The following is a 27,221-nucleotide window of genomic DNA, read 5'->3' on the forward strand; positions in this document are numbered from 1 at the left end:
CAATATTTTCAAATATGTTTAGCTATCTCCCGTGTCTCGACCATCTGCTCACTATACACCTGTCTGGAAAAGAAAATGTTGAGCTGAACAAGTGGTTACATAAGCCTTTATTTTAGGTTTCTTTTGGATGATACTGAAGGGCATCCAATATACAGCATATGGAGTATCAGTTTATAAGTATATAAGAATCAGTTAATACCTTTAGTAGTAAAGAAACAAAAGAATAAAAATATTTTAGTTAATCAAATATATGCTGTGTGCAAACTGCAGTCTGCAAAGCACTGCACTAGATTGACAGCTGCCTGCAAATTATTCCCAATCTCTCAATTCACATTATACACACGTTACACATGTAATATTATTATATTACTACTAACAATCAATAATAATTTATCAAATATTATCATCATTTTATTAGGCAAAATTTCAAAGCATCACCTGCTTGCTGATGGGGTTAGAATATTGACTATAGTAGTAACTGATGGTGTTAGATAATGATGTCAGGACAAGTGATCCATAGGATTGTCATTGCCTGATCCTAAAATAGGCCAAATCCTTGGACGAGTTCTCCAAAACCCTACAATGGAGGGAAGCATTCATAATGGATCTGACCAAATGCCAGAGCATCAGTGCAGATGTAAAAAATAATAGATAATAAAAAAAAAAGATATAACAGTATATAACGATCTTGCAGATAATGTAACAAATTCTGTTGTCTTTTCCTTTTAGCTTGGAGATCTTATCACAAATATATCTTGTACTTAGGATACATTCACCGCCGTGTGCTGGAGAGGTGACCCCTCCTCCCTCCATACAGAATAGCAGTGCACGGCCGCACAAGCGCCGAAAGATAGAGCAGGCTCTATCTTTTTGCGGTGTGCGGCCTGGATCCCGGCCGTGCCGCTATTGCGGTCTATGGGGACGTACATGCAGCCGCAAATTTGCCCCTCAGGCGGCAGTGTGAATAAGCCTTAGGTGTAGAAGAGCCCTGGCAGGCAGCTGTGATTTATCCGACAGATCTGCTGCACGCCATTCTACAATGTGCCCCTTAATCTTTTTGGGCCAGTTATGGACACTTGGCGGAGGGCATCCAGTAGCCACACACTTTTCTAAGGAATTTAGGACAGGGACATGATGGCATCTAGGGAATTGTTTTCAGGTCTTGTGTGAGCAGCTGAGGGATTAGATTTATAGTTGGCGCTTACATGTTAGTAACCCTTTAATTACCAATGGTCAACTACAGCAGAAAGTAGCAGCCACACCGCGCCCCATGCATTGCATGAGCCTGACAGATCGCCCACCCCACGTGGTGTTATTGCATCATGTCAGGCGATCTATGCACCTCACACACGTCACGGGTGTACAGAGTGTCTAGGCTTTACAAGCCCGGGGTAACACGACGTCACGCGCTGCACACGTACTGTACGGCCGTGGGGATCGCGGGGCGCCAGGGGGGAGGAGTCTACAGGAATGCGCGCTCCGAGTCTAGTGAGCGCTCGCTCCTTATTGAGAGCAGCGGACATGGTCCCGCCCTCGCCGCGCATGCGCCCGGCCCCGAGCCTTTCTGTCTGCTCTCGGCCGCGCCGTGGAATGTGAGAGCCGCGCTCTGCGAGAGACGTGCAGTGCGCGCGCAGGGGCGGGAGTGACGGGGGGCCGGGGGTAGTGCAGCCAGCGGGGCCGGACCAGCTGAACGGACACAGACCGGAGACGACACAAGTCCATGGAGAGGCGCGTCTGCTCCGGGTGCTCACTTCTTTCCAGCAGCACCAGCCTCCTCTAACCCCGGGCCGGCTCTCCTCCTGCTCCGGGCGCTCGGACGTGTGGTGGTGCGGATAGGGAGCGGCAAGGGTCGCGGTGACAGCAGCTGTAGCATCCGGGGAGCCTGGAGGAGTAGCCGCCTCTATGATGAAGTTCAAGCCGAACCAGACTCGGACTTATGACCGGGAAGGCTTCAAGAAGCGGGCGGCCTGCCTGTGCTTCAGGAACGAGCGGGAGGATGAGGTGAGACCGAGAGGCCCGCCCCCCGCACACCGGCCTGGCGGCTCCCCATGGCGGCGCTCGGGATGGCCGTTCACTCCTCCTCGTCTTTGTCTACTGGAAGCCCGGAGGGGAGCCCCCGGGTGTCTGGAGGTGGGCACCCACTGACATGTGTCTGCCTGGAGTCCAGCACCCCCTGCCGCTGATACATGGCTGCTCCTGAGTCATGGTCACATCACCGGGCATCTCCATTGTTCTGGTGACAGTGGATCGTGGAGGCTTCTCGGTATTTCCTTTATGTCTGTGCTGCACCATCGCTGTACAGATGGGGAGCTCTTACACACTGTGCCCCGACGTTCCCATACTGACTCCTGGCTGCGTAGCATATAATAACTTTTAATGCACCGAAACCAAAGCTAAGGGGATTCTTCCTGTGGTTGTCAATGCAGATCTATGGATAGGTATAGGTCAGGTGGTATAGAGCTTGGCCTGTGAACTAGGATCCATTAGAAGTGAGTTGGAGGTCAGGTCCTACCTACCCTATAAAAACCAGAAGCCATGGCACCTGAGTGATCAGAGTTTACACTAGCGGCTGCTTTATCTATGTGATAAGAGGACTGTAGAGTTCCATAGACTCCCTATATTTCTATAAGTTGTATAATATGTTACTTCTCAGTATGTACTTGCTGATTTTCTGTTACTAATTGGCCCCCAGCCTGGCTCTTCTGTGTCATAATATGTCAAGTTAGTATATGGTGATTCCTAATCTTCATGGTTTACTTTCTGCCGCTCAGATCACCATGTGCAGAGTGATATGGAATAAGAGACTAAAGAGCAGATGTCAGGACTTAGCAGTACATCCCCCTGTCATGTGTCAACCAGCTACGTGCTGAAAGTTACACTCCATCAGATGCCCAAATACTCGCAATCTAGACAAATAATTTGCTATATTTATATGTTTACATCGCTTCCTAGTGCTGGCCTTGCATCTACTATTTGCTTTCTGTTTTGGTTTCACTGTAACAAATAACTGTTGCCAGTTTTTCAACATGATATTTTGAATATTCTAATTTATGAAAGGCAAAAATAGTATGTTGTATTATGTTGCTTGATTAGCCATTGTACTACTATCAGAAATTAAACTCATCTCAAGGGGTCTTTTACCAGGTGAAAGTTATAGTGCTATACAGTACAGTTCCATACAGCTTTATAACCTGCCTGAAGGTTGTATGATATACAGGGACTGCACATTGCACTCTAGTTCTGTCTGGTCTGTCACATTTCTGTTGCTGTTTGACTTGACACAATCATGTGTAAAATTTCAAACATATTGTGGTCTGATAGTGATGCAGCCAAAATACCCATGCTAGAAGGCGCTTTTTTTTGTGTGTGTGGGGATGTTGTTATTGGTGGTACCCAGCTGGTGCAGTGTGGGCCCAGTGGTTTGGACCTCTGACTAGTGTCTAATTGTTAAATGGTGTATGTGAAATTACCTTCTCTGTAAACATGATTCTTGTGTGGAAGTTTTTGAACTGAACAGTGTGTATGTAAAGGTGAGAGCTATAAAGACTGCCCCTTGTTATCACTTGTAACTGCTCATGTTTTAGGCAGTCTGATAGCACTGTGTAATGGCTGCTGAATTTACCCCAGCAGTAATTCCTAAGGCATCAGAAACCAGACAGAATAGTCAGGCTTCTGATTTGTTTCATGCCACCATAATGCAACAGCAGTGGTGATCCGCAGCAATTGGATAACACTACAGAAAATAAATCCGCTGCAATATGTGTGGGGATTTTCCTGCATCCGTTACACTATATTGCTACTGTATTACGTTGCAGAGCCCCCTGCACAGAAATGGCACATTTAAAAAAAATAAATAAATAAAAAAAATATGCATGTGTTATGTAATGTGTATGGGGCACCCTTTTTGTCCATAAACAATTTAATTTCTACTTAACTTTTTTTTTTCAATTCATTCAGGCCTGAAAGTTCCCAGTCTATAGCGCAATAGCACTGACGCCCGCCAGATACATCAGGAGATGGCACGGCCAACATTGTTGGGGTTAAAGGGGATGGGAATGGGGGTATTTCTTATTAGCTTTTTATTACATGGTCTTTTTTTTTTTTTTTTATTGGTCAAACACCGGGGTCAGGAGTGTATTTCCAGGATTAAAATGTTGATGTTTTAGCTGCCTAACAAAAACTGGACTTTATATACTGTTCTGTGCAAGTCCTTACTATAAGCAGCAGGTAGTTTATCTCCAACTATACACAGAGTAGCATGACTTAAATTTTTAGTTTTTGCATGTCTGTTTTTCACTTTGCAAGTTTTGGAGGCCATATTTTTATTGGTGGCAAAATGGTGAAAAAGCTGTGGTTTGGCCTTTTTACCCTGTTACATCATTGACTGTATGAGAATTGTTTTTAAAAATCTAGATGGATCATGTATTAATTTTTCCACTGATGAAAGAAGCCAGCTGGCATGGGGCTGAGCCTGCAGCAATGTCTTGAGGTGTGGGAGCAGGACCAGGTCTCTGGGTGTTGGGAGTTGGCTGGAGACCCTTCTGCCATTTCTTTTCTTCACTGCTCTCATGTGACGGCCCTGTCTGAAAGGGTTAAGCATTTTTTGTCTTGTAACTGGGGCTCTTTTAGATTTCCCAGTAACTAGTAAGCTAGTGCACATGGAGGAGGGGGCAAGCTTGATCATGGTACTTAAAGAGGACATGTCACCAGATTTTGACCACCCTGAGTAACAATGCCTGCTGATAAAGGTTTATAAGTCCTCCCCATATCACCTAAAATTAGCTGCCAGTGGGGCACTGTAGCTTGCTTACAGACATTTTTCTTATATGCAAATTAGTTTTTTGTGACTCATGTCTGGTATCTGTGACTCTTCTCTCTCCTGGGCTGGCAGTGAACCACGCCTAGCGTCTGCTAATATTCAACCACAGACATATAAAGCTCTATGTACAGATGGGAAATATTGTAATTTTTTTGTTTTTAATTTTTTTTTTTTTTTTTTTTTACACAGTGCCTTGTGTTACATTCATGACATGTGACCAGTAACATCATCGCAGGTCCTTTTAGGCTTCTAATAATAGCAAACTGTACACCATATCTGTGATCACATGAAATCACAGCAGCCTCCTTGGAGGATGGAGAGAAGTCAGTCATGGAGGCTGCTGTGACTTCATGTAGTCAGATACATGCATGGTGATCTGACCTCTTATGCATTTGGTGACCCCTGATGAAGTCCTTGGGGTAATACCGCACCATACCGTGAGCACATTGAGTCCAGGACGTGCGCCGTGTCTCAAAAAATGCAAGGGGTCCTAATCCTGCCCTGATTTTGTGGCATGGCGGTTCAGCTCGCTATGGAGAGGGACATGTTGGCACCAATTGGGGCAGTTAATGGAAGTTTTCTACTGTATAACACAGCAGACACAGGCCCTGTATGGAGTGAGTTCCGGCCATGAGCCCTCTCCATACATTCTTAACTTATTTGTGCGGTCACCAAGAAGATGATTTTTGTGTTTATTCATGTGTACTAAGGTGTTGTGGCTTAAGAGCAGTGGCGTAACAAGACTCCAATGGATTGGGGGTCCCATAAACTTAATACCTCATTCCTGCCCCTGTCCCGCACATTATAAGCGAGCTACTACACATAGACCACATTTATATGCTACATTTACCCCACCCTCCTCCACCCCTGGGCCCGATCGCTATGCCCCTGCCTAAGAGAGTCCTTTTTTTAGGGTTGTAGGGCTGCAGCTTCTGCTGCTGTAGTCAAGTGAGATCTTCTTTTTACCTGCTTCAGTGCTTATTCCACAATTCACTGATATTCTGCTGGATGTTATGGTCGTCGGTGCTACCAGGAATATTCCTTGTGGCCAGATCATGTGGTTCCTATTGTATAGAAAATTGCTAAAATCCTTATTGCATGTATCTTCTTTCTCAATGCTCTAGACCAGTAATGGCAAACCTTTTTAGACACCAAGTGCCCAAACTGTAATTCAAAACCCGCTGATTTATTGCAAAGTGCCAACAATGCAATTTAACTTGAAGTTGTAGTTTAGAAAAAAACCACTCATACATTGACTTATTTTTTTCAATAAAATGTTCACCACAGACTCCAACAAGCAGACCAGGATATGAAACTTAAAAAGTGCTGAGCTCAGCATGTCCTGGGCTGCCTGGGACGAAAGGAGAATGTCTTGGGACAGGACAATTTCATATTACGGTCTTCAGTCCATGAATTAGTCTCCACACTGTTCTGCTTCTTGGACTGACTACAGGATGTGAATCCTTGCATCTCGGTGATATATGATGCAATGGAGTTCCTGCTTCCCTGCTAAATTGCAACGCTGCATCATGATTGCAGTCGTGCAGAGCTGTTTAGCAGGGGCTCCTTTTGTCATGTAGCAGTTTGATGCACAGAGTCCATCCATTGAACAGTGCATATCCTGTGATGTATGGATTTGACCACAGCAGTATGTGGGAAACTTCACTCAGCACCAGTTTACCAAACTCTGTGCTAGAGTCATTACAATATCAGAATTTGGAATTGGATATTGATAGTGGAGTATCACAATTCTCAGTACCAAAATTGTACTAATGGTTTGATAGGGGGGCTACTTTAAACTCATACACTACTGCCATGTGACTATACACGTCCTATGTGCACATTATGTAGGTGTATATATATGTCCAGAAACTGTAACACTTTAAATAATCTCTCCTTTGATATGAAATTAGGATTGTGTTTCTAGGTGACCAGAACCAGAGATATCCACAGTTAACGTTGCACAAATAAATGTGATTTTTTTTTTTTTAATACAGCTTTTAATTCCCAACTATTTTAACAGTGGCTATCTCTATTTGTATCTTGCCTACAAAAAAAATCCTAAGTTTCTCCTCTTTAATAGGACACCATAATTGGTGACATGACCATTGGAAGTGACCCACCCTTCAGCCTGGCAGCTGAAGGCAGAAAGTACATGCACCCTCTGTCTCTGAGCCAGAAAAATTGTGATGGATTGACACTGTACACATTTGTAACTTATTTTGGGAAGGTTTATACAAGGTTTATACAATTTACCTCTTTAATGGGAAAAATGGGGGGGGGAATGAAAAATATTTTTTTTTTAGTAATTTGCTAGTTATATATTTAAAAAAGGTAATAAAATTGTTCTTCAAGATGGTCTCACATGTCATGGATAAAGCAAATCAAAAAGCAAAGTAAAAAAATGCTATAGTTTGTATAGTGGCTCCAAAGCTATAAAGAGCCGAACAGACCTGCAAAAATTGACCTGAACATTTGGAAACCAATGACCCTCGGTCATGAAGTGGTTAAAGGACTGTGCATGGTGTTTTGTGAGACATGCTTTAGTATTTAGAAGCTTGCTTTTTAATTTTGGTTAAGTAATAATTAAATATTGTTTTTTTGTTGAGGCCGTTTCTTTCGTGAAGATCACTATAAATATTGTTGGGGATTCTTCAGAGCTTTTCTGCCATACAAGCATTGAAAAACTCGCAAATCCTGGTAACTATTTTGCACTTTACCGTGGACTGGCAGAGGGCATTTCTGTAAACTACCTATAGTGTGCGCCAAGAACTGACGCAGGCTGTAGCACACTTTTATGCCAAGAAGGACCTGGCGTAGAACTGGCCTGCCACACGCTGGCCGCAGGATATGTCAGGACACTGGGGGTTTCTAGATATATACGATACGGAGGGGCCGGATCAACCTCATTGTTGTGTGGTTTTTGGGGTTTTTTTTTTTTTTTTTAGTGCATTGCTGATGTTGTCCTGATTAAGACCATATAAAATTTATAGTTTTATTACGGTAATTTAAACATTACGTTTTATCAAAAGAAATGTACAGCATATAGATAGACCCCTCAGTAGACACATTTTTATATACAGGCAGTCCCTGGGTTATGTACAAAAAAGGTTCTGTAGGTTTTTCTTAAGTTGAATTTGTATGCAAGTCGAAATTGTATATTTTATAACTAACTGCAGTTATTAGTTTCTTTGACAATTGGATTTTAAAACTGGGTTGTTATAAGAAACAGGATTAACAAAGCTTAACTGCAGGTACCTTTGATAATTGTTTAACTGTTTATTGTAGCGCAAGGCTAAAGTACAGTAAATTCCCAACATCCAGAGGTCCATTTGTAACTAGGGGTCGTCTGTAAGTCGGGTGTTCATAAGTAGGGGACCGCCTGTACCTGAATAAGTCTTGAATTGTCATGGATTGCTAGAAGTACCGGTTTATTTTTCTTAAGATGCAGATGAACCACAGGAGAGATGTGAATGCTACTACGTTTGGGGGGGAAAATGGTCCATTTACTGTACAAAAAAAAAAGATTAGCCGTGTCTGATCTAACAGTCCCACTTTCTTCCCTCCAAGGCAGTAATCTGATTTGCTGCATTGGACTTGTGCATGAAGCCGTTATATTTTATCAGTGAGCTTAAAGAGAACCTACCACCACAAATCTACCTATAAAGGTAGATCGGGTGGTAGGTGGATGTAAGGGACGTGAGGAGAGCTCTTTTTAGAGCTAATCCTCACGTCCCCGCTAACTTTTGGGAAACTTTATTGACCGAATATGTAAATTTAGTTATGCGGCTACTGGGGCGTGGAGTAGCCGGCACGAGGCTACACAGCGCGGCTACTCCACGCCCCATAAGCCACATTACTCCTCCTACCCTGTTGTGTGCGGCGCGCAGCTCCTCGTAGCTGCGCGCCCTTGTCCGATATGATGGCGTTCTGCGCATGCGCAGAACGCCGTCTGAGCAGTCCCAGCTCCGAGGCCGGAGCTACTGCGCATGCGCAGTAGCCGGCTTGTCAGACGGGGGCGCGCAGCTACGAGGAGCTGCGCGCCGCACACAACAGGGTAGGAGGAGTAATGTGGCTACCGGGGCGTGGAGTAGCCGCGCTGTGTAGCCTCGTGCCGGCTACTCCACACCCCAGTAGCCGCATAACTAAATTTACATATTCGGTCAATAAAGTTTCCCAAAAGTTAGCGGGAACGTGAGGATTGGCTCTAAAAAGAGCTCTCCTCACGTCCCTTACATCCACCTACCACCCGATCTACCTTTACAGGTAGATTCGTGGTGGTAGGTTCCCTTTAAAGGATTTCCACGGATGCAGCCACTCCTCATTGGTTGAATTATGCAGAAAATATGACTGACAGATGTTTCGGTTTTGTTTTTTGGGGGGGAATATTTTCTTTTTCAATTTGTAACCAGATTTCAGCATGTTTTGTTCTATTTGTATTTGATGTTGAAAATGCATAGAAACAAGGTTGTTTTGAGGACAAGGCAGCCCCTGTTAGTGTATGATATCCATATGTCCACCGAGCGTTTTATTTTGAGCCTGAATTAACACCTAAAGGACAAAGTGCATCCTAGCTATAACCCATTCGGGAAAAAAGGGCAGCAGTGTTTTTACATGGGTGCAATTGAAAACCCCTTCATTTTTCATGATAAATGTTTTTGAACTGCACTCATACGATCCTAGGTGCTTGTCAGGTTGCATCCGTGACATTTACACTCTGCCTGTGTATGTCATCTATGGTACATGTGTGAGCTAAATATTTCCATAGGACGTATGTATTGAGGCTTTTCATGCACAGTGCAGCATTTCATAAATCTAGGGGAAGTTTGGACAACTATAAACAAGTCTTGCACCACTCGGTGTGAAAACAAGAAACTTGTACTAATGTTAGAGCTTTAAAATGTCAAGAAACTGCCCTTTATAACTTAACTACATGTTCTTCTCAAAGAAAAAGTGATTTAATGAATGATCAGGAGTAAAACAATCGCCTGACTATTTTTTTCATTCTGGTTGGTTGCCTTTTTTCATTGCTTACTAATACAACATGTACAACCTAGCCCTTGCAACAGCCTATAAACTGCACCTAGGTAGTGTGAGCAATATGGAAATGGGGGAAATTTATAAATCTGTCTATGCCAGAATTTTGCGCCATATTTATTGAAGGTTTTTGAACGTTTTTAGTCTTTTTTTCCTGAGTTGTCTGAAAAAGTGGCATAGCCCTGCATAAAATAGGCCTAACTACAGAAAATCCAATATTGTGGTGCAGCAAAGTTGGATTGGCTAGACTTATTCAAATAAATCAGAGACCTGTCTAGTTATACTCTGCACTACTCTAATGACGACACAGTAATAAATCTTCCGTATGTTGGATATACGGAATTATATGAGCAATATATCAACAGACCCCACTTTGGTTCCTGTTATGTTTCGGTTTTTGAAAGAGACTGCAACTGAGCCCTATATTTTCCCTTGACAATATTTCACTACGCTTTGGAATTGGTATTCTAACCACTGCCAGAAGCTGATCCTACAAAGGCAAAATCTTTGTACTGCTGCATGTACTGGACTCATGGTGAAAGTGGCTTAAAGTTCAATGTTTTGTATCATATCTAAGTCCAAAACACAGGAGAGTGACAGGACTTGTGTGACGGCTGCCTAAGGACTGTAATTAGAGAAGGGACCTTTTCCCATTTATTACTTTTCTATCTACACTGTGTGGGCCGTCATCTATTGAAGCCAATCGAACTCCAGCTTTACTTTTATTCCTGGCTGTACGTTTTTTGGTTAGTTGTCGAAACAGAAACATTAGTTGGATGAGTATTTCTGCATAGAGCTCTTTTGTCATTGGCAGCAAAACACTTCCTTTTTGTTAGCAAATATGTGACCTAAAGCTCGGTGGGATCATAAGAAGGTGAACATTGTTTACTGCATAAAAAGTAGGGACGACCTTGGTGTCTTGTGTGTAACCGTTCTTTCAGCTGCCAATAAACCCGCAGTTAATCCAATGTAGCCCTCTTATATACCTCCTGTGGTCCCATCTTAACCGCTCTGGGGGCAGCACACCCCACAATGCTCCCCAGCATCATTTATGGGCAGCCTCTATCACATGATCACTAAATTGCATTCTATTGTTTGATCGCCTTTAGCCTGAGCTGCAAGGAGTCGGTGTAGCTGGAGTGATTCCCCTACAGAGATCAAAAATGGAGATTCTACTTCAAATCAAAAAATGGACAACCCAGGTGTTAGAATTCTGACTTGGCACTTCTTCTTCTACTTCTGTAGGATTGATGCCTAATGGCATTATGGGCTCGGAGTTAAAACTACACCAAGAATTGCTTATTTCTAGTCAGATTAGGGGAGACGTATTCCGCACCTGGATATTATAGTACGTCCTGGTGAGCAGTCCTTCAAAGCACCAGGACTTATTTTAGCGGTGTACTCACAGCTTGCTGTCATTTAACCCCTTAGCTGCTCTCTGTCAACGAAACCCGCAGGATCACATTTTATAATTAATGGGAACCTGTCACCACATTTTTCACAAATACAGGTAGTGGCAGGTTCCTATAGAGCTCTAATAACTATTGGACACCCTTCTTTTAGCTAAAAATAGTTTCCCTCAGATCCCCATATAATCAGAATTATAATCTTGCCTGGTATCTATGCATTTGAGTCGAGGGGCGTGGCCTAATGTTGTGTGACCAGGGTGACATCATCAAAGGTCCTTTAGCTACTTAAAGGGCACCTACCACCCCGATTCTACCTATAAAGGTAGAAGGGGTGGTAGGTGGATTGATGGGACGTGAGGATAGCCCTTTTTTTTGGCTAATCCTCACATCCCGGTTGTCTTTTAGAAAACTTTATAGCAGGTATATGCAAATTTTTTTTATGTGGCTACTGGGGCGTGGAGTAGCCGGACATGAGGCTACTAGTCGCGGCTACTCCATGCCCCAGTAGCCACGTTACTCCGCCTACCAGGTAATTTTCGGCGCGCAGCTACCGGGAGTAACGCGGCTACTGGGGCGTGGAGTAGCCGCGACTAGTAGCCTCATGTCCGCATAAAAAAATTTGCATATACCTGCTATAAAGTTTTCTAAAAGACACCTGGGACGTGAGGATTAGCCAAAAAAAAGGGCTGTCCTCACGTCCCATCCATCCACCTACCACCCCTTGTACCTTTTTATAGGTAGAATCAGGGTGGTAGGTTCCCTTTAACATTAGCACACTGTGCCCCATGTACATATCTGACAACATAAAACAATCACAGCAGCCTGCATGGACTTCCACTCCTCTCCATGTGTGCTCCTCTGATTTCATGTGATACTATATGCTGTGATTTTATGAGATATTTGCTTGGTGTACAGTTTTCTAATGCTAAAAATCTAAAGGACTTGTGTTGATGTCACCCTGGTCACATGACATGACTGCTGCATACAGAGATGGGATGGAGAAGAGCTGCTGGGTTCAACCTGAGGAGGCCACGCCCACCTTGAGTCGCTGTAGCCATGCTTAGATACCAGTTAATACTAAAAAGTTGAATATGGGGGAATCATTTTTGGCTAAAAGAAAGGTGTCCGATAGTTACTAGGGCTCTATGGAAACCTGTCACTACCTGTATTTGTGAAGAATGTGGTGACAGGTTCTCTTTAAATGTGAAAAAAGTATAAAATGTCCTGAATAGGTTAATGTGTCGGTGTCTAGAGTAGAACTAGACAGTTCTGTGGTGAAGGACACTGGATACAGGCCTCCCTGACAGCTGACCTGTGAGATTATGTACCACACTCCTAAAGTCTTCATGTTTTTGCCTAGCAAACACAGGGGCGATCACTGCAATATTTTAGCTGGCTAAATATTGGGTTATAGCTAAATTCTGAATGGACAGTTGAAAATGAACTTTTATTGTTGTAATGGGTGCCCTCTGCCATATCCATTCTCTCCAACCTAATGTTGAGGGGATCAAATCAGACTTGTGTTTTATTTATTGTTCTACCATCCCATGACAAATCTATCACTTATCAGTTTACAAATCCACAGACCTGCTATATTCGAACTTTCTTGGTCCATGGAAAGTAAGCTGCATCCTGGTTAGCGCGGTGGATTTGGGAGTCCTTGCATCATAGAGAAATAAAGTGCAGAGAATCTCTTCCTGAAAGCCAAACCGCAGCACCGAAACTAACATATTTCCTTTTTATACGTAAGGTAGTTTGGCTTACTATCCTTTAGAATTTCCCTTCAGATTATCACAGAGAAATTCTGAAAACCTTTTTAATCTGGTCAGCAGGAGGTGGACAGCAGCCAGTTGACTGCTTCATCGTAACTTTGTAATTAGGTACCATTCAATTGTTATTCCATTTTTCTCCTCCTTATATGATCTAGATGTTTCATGGCGGTAAAAATTTAATCTATGTAAAGTTATTTGCTTGATAGATGAACTATGGGCTGCCCTAACATGTGTGTTCCTACACATTGTCCAAACGGACTAATCATGTCAGTGTGATATGTCGAGACAGATCATTGTTCCGCTTTAACTGTGGATTTTCTTGTTGACCTTCTTTATGGATTGCGCCAAATTTAAGTTGTACGTTGGTGGGTATCAGACTCCGGGTTGAACCAACGGCCGCTCTGCCCGCTGGATACATCAAGGGGCCTGAGCCACTTGATGTATCCGGCGGGGGACGTAGCTGCTATCCTGCGCCAGGGTATGATAAATGTCTCCGCCTTGTGTCAGAGGAAGCCTTCAGATGTAGAAATACCATATATGGACAGGGGACATATTCCCCATGTATTCTGCTCATAGACTCCTTACACATCTACTCAAAGGATTCCCTGTCTCTCTCCTTTGCCCAACATCTCCTCAGAAAGGATTCTACAGGATCTTTAGAACAGCAATCATTCAATGCACGGTACCGAAAATGACATAATCCTGTTTCCATACATGCTGCAACCCGAATCATGAGGACAATATAAAGCCCTTGTAGATGTCTTTAGCAAGAGTGTCACCTGCTGGCTCTAATGCATGAGTGGAAATTTCACTTGCCATGTTTGTGTTTTTCCATATTTTACTGCCCCAGAATTCAAGGTTTTCTTTTTGGGGGACATATACTGTTAAACCTTTGTAGTTATAAATTCATGTAGTATATTTTAATTATAATAATAATACAGCAACAAAACAGTTGACAGAACTTTGCTGAAATCTAAGCTGTGTTTAGGCCTATAGGACATATATAACTGCAGTTTTCCTAAATGGATCTTTCCAATACTTTTTTTTTTTAGGTGCAAAACAAAGTACAACAGACCCAGGCTTAGTTCCATGGATGCACCTAAAAAGTCACCCAAAAAACCCACAAAACAAAGGTAGAAAGATGCATTGCACTGCTAAAGTTTCCTGACATCATCCAACTTTAATAAGAGGCAAAAGAAAACAAATGATACCTGTGTCCCAGAGGGTATGCCCCTTTCAAAAGTGGCATGTCATATGCCCATTGGTGCATAATGGTCAGTAGTCCATAACTATTTCTCTAGATGCTAAATGAAGAGCTTTTCATGCCAGTGTTGGCATCTTCAGCCAGGGACGTATGCATTTGTGTTGAGAATGTGAGGCGGCCGTTCTGCATATCCTAGGCCTAGGAGGCAATGATTGTTTTAATCAGGAATGTTAATGGCATTGTGTGACCACATAACAGAGCCTGTTCTCCAGCTCCGTACTCTGCTGCTGCATAATGTGTGGGGCCTGCTCCTGTATGTCACTTAACATGGAAAATTTGCATTTCTTCATAGTTGGTCAAATTAGAGAGATTTGGCAAAACAGTCTTTGGGGGGGGGGGGGGGGGGCTCCTTCATAATGTGACAGGTAGGTTGTACATGTATGTCTTCTTAATAGGGGAATGGGTCTTCCCATTTCAGCTATGGGCTGATGACCAAGCAAACAATATTTGTTTGTTTGTTTTTCCTTCATTTACATCATTGTACAAAATGTGAAGACCAGTCCTTCTCTTTGTAGTAAGGGAAGTGTTCTCCTCTGTTTCACCTATGAAGTCTTTTTGAAGCTTTCAGTTTCCGCTTTTTTTCAGTTTGACACACATTGATACTAATCACAAGCAGTGTACAATGGATGGCACTTTTTGGTGTGCAGAATGTGAAATCCCTTTCTACCTGGCATTGCAGCTCCTGAAGTTGCTTCTGAGCCCCTGGTATTATTGATGTTTTGGCCTCAGAGTGAGCCTTCAGTGTTATAGTGATTTGTAGAGCATGTACAAGAAAGTCTTGTGATCAATATTCACAATTATTACTTGAATTGTGTTCTTATGTAAGGGATGAAATGCACTGAAAGCATCACTTCATGCCTCTGAGACATAGGGGGTCATTTCGCGTTTTTGCGATGGGTTAACCAAATTTTTCCGTTTTGTGCCGTTTTTTCCCTGTATTGGCCGGGATTTTGTCGCACACGATCGGATTGTGGCGCATCGGCCCCGGCATGCGCGCGACGGAAATGGGGGGGGGGGGGCGTGGCTGTACGAAAACCCGACGGATTCGGAGAAACCACCGCATTTAAAAAAAAAAAAAAAAGTTTTCAGCGCGACACCTGGTGGACGTCGGAGGAACTGCCTTAGTGAATCGCCGGAAGACCCGAATCCACTGCAGAGAGCGTGCCGCTGGATTGCGAATGGACCGGGTAAGTAAATCTGCCCCATTATGTATAATGTACATATGTAGAGGAGGCCTTACAGCATGCTACAAAACTACACAAGAAAAAGGATTTTCTTGAGACCGACAAAACAAGGGCCATCATTGTGAGGTAGTCGCAGCACAATTGCATCTGCTTACCCCACAGCAACTTACAGGCCCAGCATAGTAGATGGAATTAGTAGAAATGCTGTGATTTCCGCCTCGGGTACAAACCTGCAGAATGTGCATTACTGCTGAAGATTTAAAGGGAACCTGTCACCACAGAGCATAGTACATACACTGCCAAAGTGTTTTTGTATAAAAAATAGGTTTTACAGAAAACATGGGAAACATGTGACCTTTTCAAATATATGAATAACTCCCATCACTCGGGATTGGGTGTAGAGGAGCAGGGGGCGTCGCTAAGCCAAGTGATGGGTGTTTTCATATATTTGAAAAGGTCACATGGAGAAGCTGTTCCCCAAGGGTGGGGGGAAACTGCTCCTTTCCAGCCCCTCCCAAAAGGCAACTGCCTAGTCACACAGCAGATGCTAATGAAAGGTACAATATAACATATCTTTTTTTTCTGTAAAACCTATTTTTAATACAAAAACACTTTGGCAGTGTATATACTATGCTCTGTGGGGACTGGGGGAGTGCTAAAAATGGGTCTCCTGGTGACCAGGGGGAACCTGTCACCAGGGACCTCATTTTTACCAAAGACAGGTAGCAGAAGCTTCATCTGCAGTGCAAATCAGCCTTTCTGCTTTTTCTAAGCATTTGCATTACAATATAATTGTGTGTTATACCTTACTCTTGCACCCTCACAAAATCCCGGGGTAGACACAGAGGCTGGGCTTTGGTTTGGATGCATTTCAAAAAACTTGTGCCAGAGAGATGCTTAGAAAAGGCACAGAGGCATTGTTGCACTGCAGGTGTCATGGGCTCTTACAATCTGTCTTTAGTGAAAATGAGGTCCCTGGTGACAGGTTCCCTTTAATCATTACAATGTAATACTTTACTTTGCACCCCCTCCCCCCCTTTCACTGTAGAAAGCAGCCATTTTAGCTAGTCTGCAGCGTTTGGACTCTCTATGGCCGTTCCAACTTATGTGTCCTGCTCTATGTTGGAATCCATAGGTTACATCCCTAGCACCAATACAAGTGTATACTGAGCATCTATAGTGTATTGTAGTACTCTGCTGATGTCAAATAATTTAATTCAATATCTTGTTACTTTGTTACTTTTCTACTGTTCATCTGACAAGTTCATTTCAAGCTTTGACCAATTTTCCATTGTGTAAAATCCCTTGTATTAAAGATTAACTGAGGCTGCCGGCACTTGCACATTTTATGCATTCCATGCTGTCATGAGTAAGCGACTCAATAGGCAGGCTTATCTTGATTTGGCTTGAGCTCGGGTTCAAGGCTCAGAATTGTGTAGTGTTTAATGATTGATACAAGAGTCGTGTCCTATATTACTCCATTAGCAGACCGGCCCAGATTGGGAGCCTCGGTACATTGATGAAATTATCTTTTTATAAGCTAAGGTATGCCCTTTATATCAAGAAATGTGACAGTAACTTCTTATTTCAATTGGCAGTAGATAAACTTTTACTATGTTCTTTGAAAAAAGCTAGATCTGATGGGATTTCTGGCTCAATCTGCAAATTACATGTAAACATGGCTATAGGTCTGAGGGAAATGGATGATAACATATGTGACCTTCTATAAGCTTTCCCAAACTCATGAATATGACTTTTTAAGGCTTTAGGTGGTCATATCCGATTGTTGACAGCCCACATATCAATGAATGTAGCAGCCTCGGCAAACCAGAAGTGGACAAGGCACTGTCCATTGTGTAGTGGCTGTGAACGGTACTACGGATTAGTTTACTTCACTTGAACTTTACAGCAATAATGAGGCATAGCCACTACACCGTGTACAGCGCAGTTTCTGCTCTAGGTACACTGTAATCCCCTTCATCCCAAATCATCAAGTGCTAGAAAGTTATCCGTTCTTCCCTTGTCCCCAAAATCTTGGCTGATGCATTCTGGGTATATAATTTCTCTTAGAAATACTGCTTCACCTATGTCTCTTGAGGTCTTGCAACCCTTTTCTTCATGGATTACTAAGAATACTGACTATTATCTTGTGCATGAAATTATGTGAAATTTAGCAAAATCCCTTTTCAACCTAATATTGTTACATGTATTAAAGTTTATAACCAGTTCTAAAGTTACCATTTAAAAGTTAATGTATAGTGGACTTTATAAGCGTCCCAGACATCGTTTCCATCTGATCTGTCATTATAGAGAAAATTCTGTTTCTAATTTATGCAAATTGGTGTCTTTGTTCACCAGAGTTATGGCTAGGACTGCGGGAGCGGCCATTTATTCCTTTATACACTACCTAACCAGTGTGGTCACATTGAGACTCATTTGCTAAAGGATGAGGAATTATAATTTCTCTGACACCGTCTGCTCGGAAAACAAGTATTTAAGGTATATTTGGAAAGCTTATAAATTTTCCCTCCTAATGCTGCTATACCTTGTGGAAGATTTCCATAGGGCCAGGTAGTTTCCTTGTCATATTGTAAATTGGTATATTGAGTAGAAAGCAAGGCTGTGTACTTAAAACGAATGATCTGTTAGAACATATATCGATTATTATATAAATTATGGGGACATTCAAAGGACTAGAGCAGAAATTGGGCTAAGACCTTTTAACCTTGTAAACTAGAGCTAAAAGTTGAACCTAACGGCAGAGCACGGCTGTAAAATATAAGAAATGTACTTGTACCCTCCACTCCATTCACTTGTCACAAGCTGGCTTCTGTATACAGCAGCTGTAGCAGCGACATGGCTATCATGACTGAAGCTCGTGTTGCCCATCACTGGCCCCAGCTTAACATTGATGGCGTGTGACTGCTGCAAACTATGTGATAGGGTAATCTCAACCTCTCTGCAGTGGCTGCAGTCATAGAAAGGGCTGCACAAACCTCTTTTCTATGCTGATTCATGGAGACATAAGCAGCATAGCACAATGGATGGTGGTTTCCTAAAGCCTCATTTGCGCATGGATTTCACTTGGCTCAAACCCACGGCTGTGGATCACAAAGCCCCGTACATGAGTCAACTGGCCATTGTACAGCAGGTCCTATTCCTGTCTGTCTGCAACCTGCAACGTGCATGTGGCCTAGCTCTGAAATGATGGAAACATTTCAGCTTGCCTTGCTGTGGTGTTCCTGTAACTCTAGTTTACCTCTGTGGGAGTTACGGAAATGGAGTAGAACTGCCATGTTTAGCTGTGTCTGCAAATCCTGACTTGGAGAAAAAGTGATGTATTCCTATCCCTGATGTGGGGCAGAAGAACTAATAGTGTTAATCTGTTCATCTCTGTGTCTAGGGGTTTACCCACCTTTCTGACCTCCCAAGGCTTAATGAGAAAGTTGTATGACAATGACTTGGCTTCACGTCCTCTCTCTGGGTTGATCAAAGAGTTGGATGCTGGGACACAAAGGACCTTCCAAATATAAATGTACACAATGCTCTACCAAGTCATAAAGGGCAGAGCTCAGGAGAAGTCCCCCTGAACATCCCCATTTCCAAGCCCCGCCAACAGTTTCATTGTGCAGCTTTACAAGGGCAGCTGCTGGCATTTCAATCCTGTTATAAGTTAATGAAGGATATGCTATGCTTATGTGTGTCAATAAAGATTTACAATGCTGCATTGTACTTCCAGATCCTGTTGGTCAGCAGCAGTCGCTACCCGGATCAATGGATTGTACCAGGTGGAGGGATGGAGCCTGAGGAGGAGCCTGGTGGAGCTGCAGTCAGAGAGGTGTATGAAGAGGTATAATAAACAGCTTTTTCTTATCTTTACATTGCTCTTTATTGATCTGAGCGTTGTGAAAGCATGTGTTTATATGCACCTGACATCTTTATTTCCTTGGCTCCATTGAGGTAATATTGTTCAGATAAAGAGTTTGTTGACCCGTACCACAATTAGAAGAAAACGTTACATCAGCAGTAGATGGAGTTTTTTTCCTTTTAGTGCTGTAAACTGCATCCGCTGCAAAGCCTGACCTTGATCACATTGTACTTTCTTAACCTTGTAGTGTTTAGAATTAGATAAGTGTATACTTGAACTGCTGATAAATCAGTTGCCCATTAACTTAGGAGAAGGCAGCATATTGTGTTTCCATCGGTTTTACCAAGATGAGACTTATTTTAAACCCTTTACCTCTAAAGACCAATGATTTAATTTGCTGCATTTGCTCTGCCATGATTCTGTAGAGTGTGTCCCTTACACAGCTTTATTATCAGGCTTTTATTGGTGTTCATAGTACTACTTGTTTCTGATAAATGTGCTTGAAACGGATCAAACTCTCCATCTTATTGCAAGATAAAGAATGCAAGCATGAGTATTGTTCCATGTAAACGGGTACCGTGCAATGGAGTGCTGATTGTTGCTTTATATCATTGGGTTGTGTAAATGAACTCCAGGAGACAAAATGGACAGCTTTAACATCCTCTTCTGCAACTTTTAAAAATTGGTGCTGATCTTTCATAATGTCACAGTTAGCTGAGACACAATGATGTTTTTGTGGGACATTTAGCTCAATTTTACTTCTAAATGTTAGCTCGGTTTTAATTACAAAGCACAATAGTTTCTTAAAGAATTCTTTTCTTTCTTCAGGCTGGCGTGAAGGGGAAGTTGGGGAGACTCCTGGGAATATTTGAGGTGAGTGTTCTTTAATGATATTTTTTTGTAATCTACTTAAAATTTTATGTAAATACCAATTGCAGTGATGAAAGCTGCAAATGGTAGTCGCATTCTTGTATTGTCCAAATATTTGAACCCAGTCTTTGCCATTTATATTCCTAGGTAAACCAATTAGAATCTACTTTATCACACTTACAATTCTTTACTTTCCCCTTCAAGCAGAATCAAGACAGAAAGCATCGGACCTACGTATATGTACTCACTGTCACTGAGGTTCTAGAAGACTGGGAAGACTCTGTGAACATTGGTAAGTACTGCTTACTTTATCATTAAAACTAAAGGACTATTGTACTGGCTTTGATATGAGGAAATATTCTTCAGCAGCAACCGGTATAATAAAGGATAGGACCGTGATAGAAGGTAACCTACCAAACATAAAAGCAAATGGTGACTAATAATTCTACACTATGAACAGAACAACCAAAATTTTAGCAGAGATGTGAACGCAATGACTTGTACAACAAAGTAAACTGGTAGCATGTGAAATTGTCAATTTCTGGTGCTCCCATAGTATTGAATAGAGTGCATGCTCAACCTCTTGCCTTCAGTTAGTGAGAACAAAACATATGTTGTTTGCTCTATTGGGGGCACAACCACCGGTCAAATTGTTTTCTTGCATCCATAAATAGACAATACCATTCACACTTTGGGTTCAGTCTTTCCCCAGTTTGTCAACGAACATAATGCCATGTTTTTTTTTAAGCATCCACTCCTGTTTCTAGAATGTTAGGTGGTTTAGAATTTAGCATCTATAGCTTTATTGGTGGAGGAAATTGGCAATTCTTTGGGTCACCACAGTTATGGCAATTCCACATTTATATAATTTTTTTCCTCTTGCCAATTGAATTCCCAATTTACTGAATAAAAACTAATTTGGAGAAAATCTTGTTTATTTTAGCATCACCATCTTTTCAGAGGCGTAATTTTTTATTTTTATTTTTTTCAATTTTTCTGTTGACAAATCTGGTTAAGGGCTTATTTTTTGTGAGATGAGTTGTTGTTTTTACCTGTCTTATTTAAGTGCGTTCAAATTGTGGGTGTAAGGACTCATTCACACGAATATAACTGTGGCCGCATATCGGTTCCCTTTGATGTCAATAGTGCCCTGTCGCTGTGCGTTGAGAACATGTTATCTCACTGCACCGTGACTGTGCACGCAAAATATAGGACATGTCCTATATTTTGCCCTTTTACGGTGCCAGCCCTATTCTGCTCTATGGAGAGAGGAGGGGTGAGCAGTGCCCATCTGCACCAAGCTGACTAGTGCCCGCCCGGTGTGAGTGTACCCTTAGAGTGGAGTGTCAGCTGTGATGTACAGCTGATACCCGCTGCTTGTGAGCCGGTACATGAAGCCTGATGAAATGGTACATCTGTTTGCAGAAAGTATTTTCCCACACAAACATACTGTTGCATCGGGGTGCGAAAAGGGGGTTAAGGAAATTAGCAGTAGGTCCCAGATTAACACCAATAACTTGCAAGTATCTGAAAGTGTTATCTAATTTTGTTCAATAATCTTTTACAACAATCTAGTTTGCATATATTCTAAAGCACAGCAAAAAAATATGTAATTTATGAAATGAGCTTAAATTCTGTGATTTTATTCCTATTACGATATATTCACTTGACCTTGACATTTAGTAAATTTGTGTTTTGTTCTATAATTTTGATCTCCTGTGTGTAAAATTTAAAACAGATGTCTGTATTGTATGCATTTCTCATGTGAGCACAGCAGTCACTTTAGTCTGCAGTTTCTGGGCTGTAAATGAGGCTACTGCTGAAAAGTTGTTTTTGTCCCTTCTATTTCAGGGAGAAAGCGGGAGTGGTTTAAAGTTGAAGATGCCCTTAAAGTCTTGCAGTGCCACAAGCCAGTTCATGCTGAATATTTGGAAAAACTGAAATTGGGATGCTCTCCCACTAATGGAAATTCTGTAGGTCCACCCTTATCGGACAACAGCTCTTTATATGTAACCTCTGCACAGACTTCTGGCTTGCCGTCAACAGTGAGATAAACTCTGTACTTTATAAGGCATCTTGCTGATTCGGTGGGAAGATGGCCTCTTGTGTTCTAATATGGACATCCTAATGTTAAGACCTGGATTCTCTTGCAAAATGTGCTAAAACCATTTTTTTCAGTTTTATTTTAAACATGTAAATTAGATTTCAGCAGGTAAAAGCCATAGGAATTTTTGTTTTTTTTTTGTTAGATGCCTTACATGGCCATTTTTTCTGGTCTTCTGTTTATCCACACAATTCTCGATATGGCTTCTGTACCACATTATGGCTTTCTTTTCCTACTGCTTTCTTTCTGTAAGGGCTTTAACTTCCACTGGATGCGAAGTGCGCCTTTGGTGCATGGTGTTGAAGGTTCAATGCCAAATGAGGGCAATCCTGTAGAAAAAGACCTAGTTTAGTCTGTTTGGTCTCTTCAGCTTTAAAGAAGGCTGCTCATACGTTTCTGGCTTCTCCATACTGCAGTACACTGGCAGAAGTTGTGTTTTTCATATTCTTGTGGAGTGATGGATCACGACCAAGGAAGATTATTTAGATGTGGGTATACATGCTACAAGCAACTCTATTTAAAGAGGGCCTTTCTTTTTTTTGACATGTCATTGTTAGGGTACATTCAGACGCCCGTCTATGCCCCATATACGGCAATGGAGGTATGCTGCCACACGTATGGTGCCGTACACGGGGAATAGATAGAGCATGGTCGTGTGCTGCTGTTCTCTATGGAGCCAGGAGGGGTCACCTCCTCCTCCTCTCCAGCGCACAGCGGTATGCCCACCCGGCTGCGTAAATGTACCCTTAGTAAGTATCTGTGTCCTTCTCAAACACCTCTGGCGTTTCTTTTATTACTTTTTTGTTACTCCTGTTATTCCTTCCTTTATTAGAGAAGTTGGATGAGATATGACTGTGCTCTGACACAAGCTAAGAACACCCTGTTGTCAATTTATTCATCCTTTTTGTCGTACAAATTGTTTCATGATGATTAGAAGTATTTACTAAAAGTGACATGTCTGAAGAGTTGTAAGGTTTTTAGCAAGTGGGAATTCCTTTTCTTAAGCTTGGTACCATCACTAATGTTTCCAACAATTCCATAGAAGCGGCTGGCTGTTATTGTCTACCTTTGATTAGGACATTGCTTTCCCTCCTACAGCGAATGTAAAGTGAATTTTAAAGAAAATTACTATGGACATAGATAACTATAGAAAGGTTTTACGATAAGTTGCGGCTGATATCCCCCTCCCTGTGGTTGTATTCTGGGGTGAGAGGCCTTACATTCTAAGTCTGATAATATAGTCTTGATAATATAGCTGATAATGGGTTCCCCAAACATTATCTTCACAAAGCTTAAGTCCCTGTGTGAGCTGCCACACATTAGCCTTGTACCGTGACCAGTACTCTAGGTATCTGCCAGGCAGATGGTGGTGGGGAGTAGTTTATGGGGGTCAGTGAGTAGGACTCGTTAGGAGAAGGTTTGGAGATGGAATGAGCTGTAGAAATGTAAAGCAATGTCACTATGAATTTTAGATCCACCAGCCATTGATGCATCATTAGCCTTGGCTGCCAAAGAAGTGGATATTTTGGCCTTTCAGTGCACTAGTAGACTGCAAATCAGGGACACATTGCATTATCCCGCATGGTGACTTCAGTAGGAGTAGCGAATCCAAGCCTTTTTTTATTAACCCTTTAGACCTAAGTGGTGCCTGCAGTGTTGATGACGTCAGACATCTGAATGTGCCTCCTCCTATTTCTAGAGACACAGAAGGTGAGCAATTTCTCTCAGGTTTAATACCACAGAGCTGTACATACAATTCTGAACTCTTATGTCAACATGTATTGATCAGGATGTCATGAGGAACATCCTGCTCAAATCGCAGTCTGCTGTAATAGTGTTCACAACACATTTGTTGGCAGGGGCTTTCTATATATATATATACCTTTTTCATTTTTGTACGTCGCACGCTCCTTAAAGATGGCTTTCCCACAAAGACAAGTGGCCTAACTTGCTGATGAGTGGTGGTCCCAGTACGGAGACCTCCACAGATTGTGAAAACAGGTTGTCCGCCCGACTCCTTGTCGCTCCATAAAAGTTATGGAGCAGACGGCCGCACATGACTGTTCTGCTCCATTAATCTCTATGGAGCTGATGGAGATCGGTGAGCGCGGCGTATCCACGGGGCCTAACTTCGTGGGAAAACCCCTTTTAAACATCACAGGGGTATGGAGAACTCGTTGGTTTCTATTATTTGCACATGGTCCACACCATGTGTATGTGTACAGTATTGTGACTTCTATTTCTTTTTCATTGCAAGTACAGTGGTGGACTTCACAGTTTTTATAATAAATTCTACATTAGTGAGGCACTTCACTCTTAGGCAAAAAAAACAAAAAAAAGCAACACGGGGATATTTTCCTCTACACTTGTCCCTAGTTGTATTAAAATATCTGTACATAAGTTGTAATGTTTCTTTCAGCATTACCATATTCCATATAAAAACAAAAAAAACCTTTTGTAAATAATCCAGTAAATTTACAGTGAGTGCACAAAGGATTGTTGTAATTTAAGCATTTTGTTACTCAATGTTTTTTTTTTATAACACAAACTGTGTAAAATGCTGCTATAAATTAAAATAATTGTGAGTGCTGTTATACTTTTTGTTAAAGAACGGATGGTGCCACAATTGTTAGTTTAATGTACATGTGCCATATGATTGCCTTTATACTTTTTAAGAGTAATGTTTGTACCATGCATATTTACAGTGATTCCTTTTATTTCTTTAAAGCTTCCCCTTGCTACTCTTGAAGGTCTCTAGGCTGCTCATGGATTTTTGTGCTTTGGAGGGCTAAAAGTGGTTTGCATTCAGCGTGTACATTTGAGAATAAACAGAATGCCTGGCCAAATCAATATTTTGTAGAAAACTGATCAATATTTTGTTTAAAAAAAAAAAACAAAACTCACCTTGGTAATTCTTGGCTGCTACCATTCATAGGTTTGCTGGGTCCCTTGCAGTTGTCTACTTCCTGGCCTCTCACCAGGCCCAGGAAATGACCACTGACCTCTGATGACCACAGAAGACAGTACATTCCTGTACATTGTGAGGGGCCAGGAAGTAGAGACTAGAGGGGAGGTTTCCGTAAAGGTGTGGCAGGGAAATAGTGGGTGAGGCACCATTTCAAAATAAAAAAATGATCTGCACCATCCTGATTCTTTACTAAATTTCAGGCATCCCCCTTTTAAGGGGATGTCACAGGCGGACAGCTACATTTAGTGTTGAGGTGGAAATTCTTTCAGCAGCACCATTGTAAGGCACCACAATTTATAAGTACAAAAATATCTGTAGACATCCATTTTTTGTGACATCGGGGGGCTTTTGAGTGTGGGTAGACTATCCTTAGGGTACATTCACACAGATGTATGCTCATCCAGCCATAGCTGGACGGGCATACAGTGGCGCACTGGGGAGGAGAAATGACCCGTCCCCCCTACATAGAAAACTGTGCTGCACGCACAGGGAAAAATGGAACATGCTCTATATTTTCCCTGTGTACAGTACACCATACATGTGTGGCAACGTACCGCAACCATTGCTGTCTAGGGGGGAAGATAAACGGCCCGATATATATCCTCCAGACAGTCCTGTGAATGAGGCCTTACTCTTCTTTTTATGGTATTGTGACTTTCTGCAAACAAAGTTTTTTTGGGGGGGTTTTTCACTGAAGAATTTACAGTGGTGTTAGCTCACTTCACTTTCACAATTTCGTCCTCTTGCTCCATAGTTTAAGAAATTGGGTGATACTGGAAATCAAGCACATGATGTTTGGAATAAGATTTATGTTACTGAATCCTGTATCCAAAATGTATTTATTTTTTTTGCAAAGATGGCCCTTGTTTTTAATAGTGGTTATGTTTGATTAGAAAACTATGGATGATTTCGTCCTCAAACACATCTGCAGGTGAACAGGTCATATGTGTTCCAGATATTGTTACAGTATTGCCGATGTCTATGATCCGTGTGTGAATCATGGACCATACACTGACCACAGTGCTGAGAACCAGACTTTAATATCATAGTGATGTATGTAAGAGGTCCCTGCTTCCCTGCACAAACACTGTGCCAAACTGTAATCATAACAGTATGGTCCTGCTGTTTTTTGAGAAAGAAGGGCCTCCCAGGTGTCAGATTTCACCAGGATGCATGGAGTCCAATCTCCTCCACTGTGGTGGGTCTGAAGTCTGGCCAGCGCATGGTCCATAATTCGCAGAATGACCACTATCGTGTGTCTCTGGCTTCATTCGGCATAATTTGACACACCCAAAATACAATTGTGGGACATCACATATAGACTTTGTACTGGATTGTTCCATCAGTTTGGCTGCTGACTGATTGAGCAGCACAGTCGTAGGGAGCTTATGTTGCCTATATAACCTACAGTAGAGGAGAAGAGATGCTCATGGGTTTTGCCAGGAATGTGATCCAACCTTTTTCCGGAAAGGAATTTTACTACTTTGCCTTCTTCTCCTGCTTTGTGTCACACCTCATCCGCCTGTGCTACACACTAGTAACTCCCCAACTATTTCATGACTCACCAAGCCACTCCTTCATCAACAAGCAGTTCAGACATAGAAAGTGTTTTAATGCTTGGAAATATAGATTATGTTTACTTTCCCCACATGGCAAATTGTACTCAGCCCATGTTGAGGACTCTTGCAAAGTGGGTTAATAAAAGTTAAACCCACAAGCTGTATCTTTTGTTGCATACATTTTTTTTGTAACTCCCATTCTGAATAAGGTTTGCAGAAATCCCCATTATGTAATCTGCCTCATGGAGAGCTTCTCACCTTTGAGATGTCTTGCAGGTAGATACTAGACACTGGAATACAGATGTCTTATTCCTAATTTGAATCCCTACCATAAAAAAGTCCGTTGCCATTTGAATGTGGACATTTG

General features: G+C 42.1%; 1 protein-coding gene across 5 annotated transcripts; it reads left to right on the plus strand.

Annotated features, from left to right (window-relative positions):
- The first annotated feature begins 1,537 nt into the window (after window positions 1–1,537).
- Window positions 1,538–26,367, plus strand: NUDT4 (nudix hydrolase 4). Of its 5 annotated transcripts, none has more exons than XM_072146566.1 (5): window positions 1,538–2,001; window positions 19,225–19,335; window positions 20,182–20,226; window positions 20,428–20,515; window positions 22,075–26,367. In XM_072146566.1, exons 1-5 carry the CDS (start codon window positions 1,903–1,905, stop codon window positions 22,275–22,277), a joined length of 546 nt encoding a protein of 181 aa, XP_072002667.1. In that variant the 5' UTR covers window positions 1,538–1,902; the 3' UTR covers window positions 22,278–26,367. The 5 variants fall into 5 exon arrangements, with proteins under 5 accessions (XP_072002667.1, XP_072002668.1, XP_072002670.1 ...); XM_072146567.1 differs by having other exon boundaries at window positions 1,545–2,001; window positions 20,431–20,515; XM_072146569.1 differs by lacking the exon at window positions 1,538–2,001 and adding an exon at window positions 2,032–2,130.
- Window positions 26,368–27,221: the final 854 nt, after the last annotated feature.

Source organism: Engystomops pustulosus, chromosome 4 (assembly GCF_040894005.1).
Source record: "Engystomops pustulosus chromosome 4, aEngPut4.maternal, whole genome shotgun sequence".
NCBI lineage: Eukaryota > Metazoa > Chordata > Amphibia > Anura > Leptodactylidae > Engystomops > Engystomops pustulosus.

Excerpts from the sequence above, each read along its gene's own strand:
- NUDT4 (XM_072146566.1), top strand. The coding sequence starts at position 1,903 with ATGATGAAGTTCAAGCCGAACCAGACTCGGACTTATGACCGGGAAGGC. Across the intron at positions 2,002-19,224 it reads GGAACGAGCGGGAGGATGAG|ATCCTGTTGGTCAGCAGCAG; the intron begins GTGAGACCGAGA and ends TTGTACTTCCAG. Across the intron at positions 20,516-22,074 it reads GGAAGACTCTGTGAACATTG|GGAGAAAGCGGGAGTGGTTT; the intron begins GTAAGTACTGCT and ends CTTCTATTTCAG.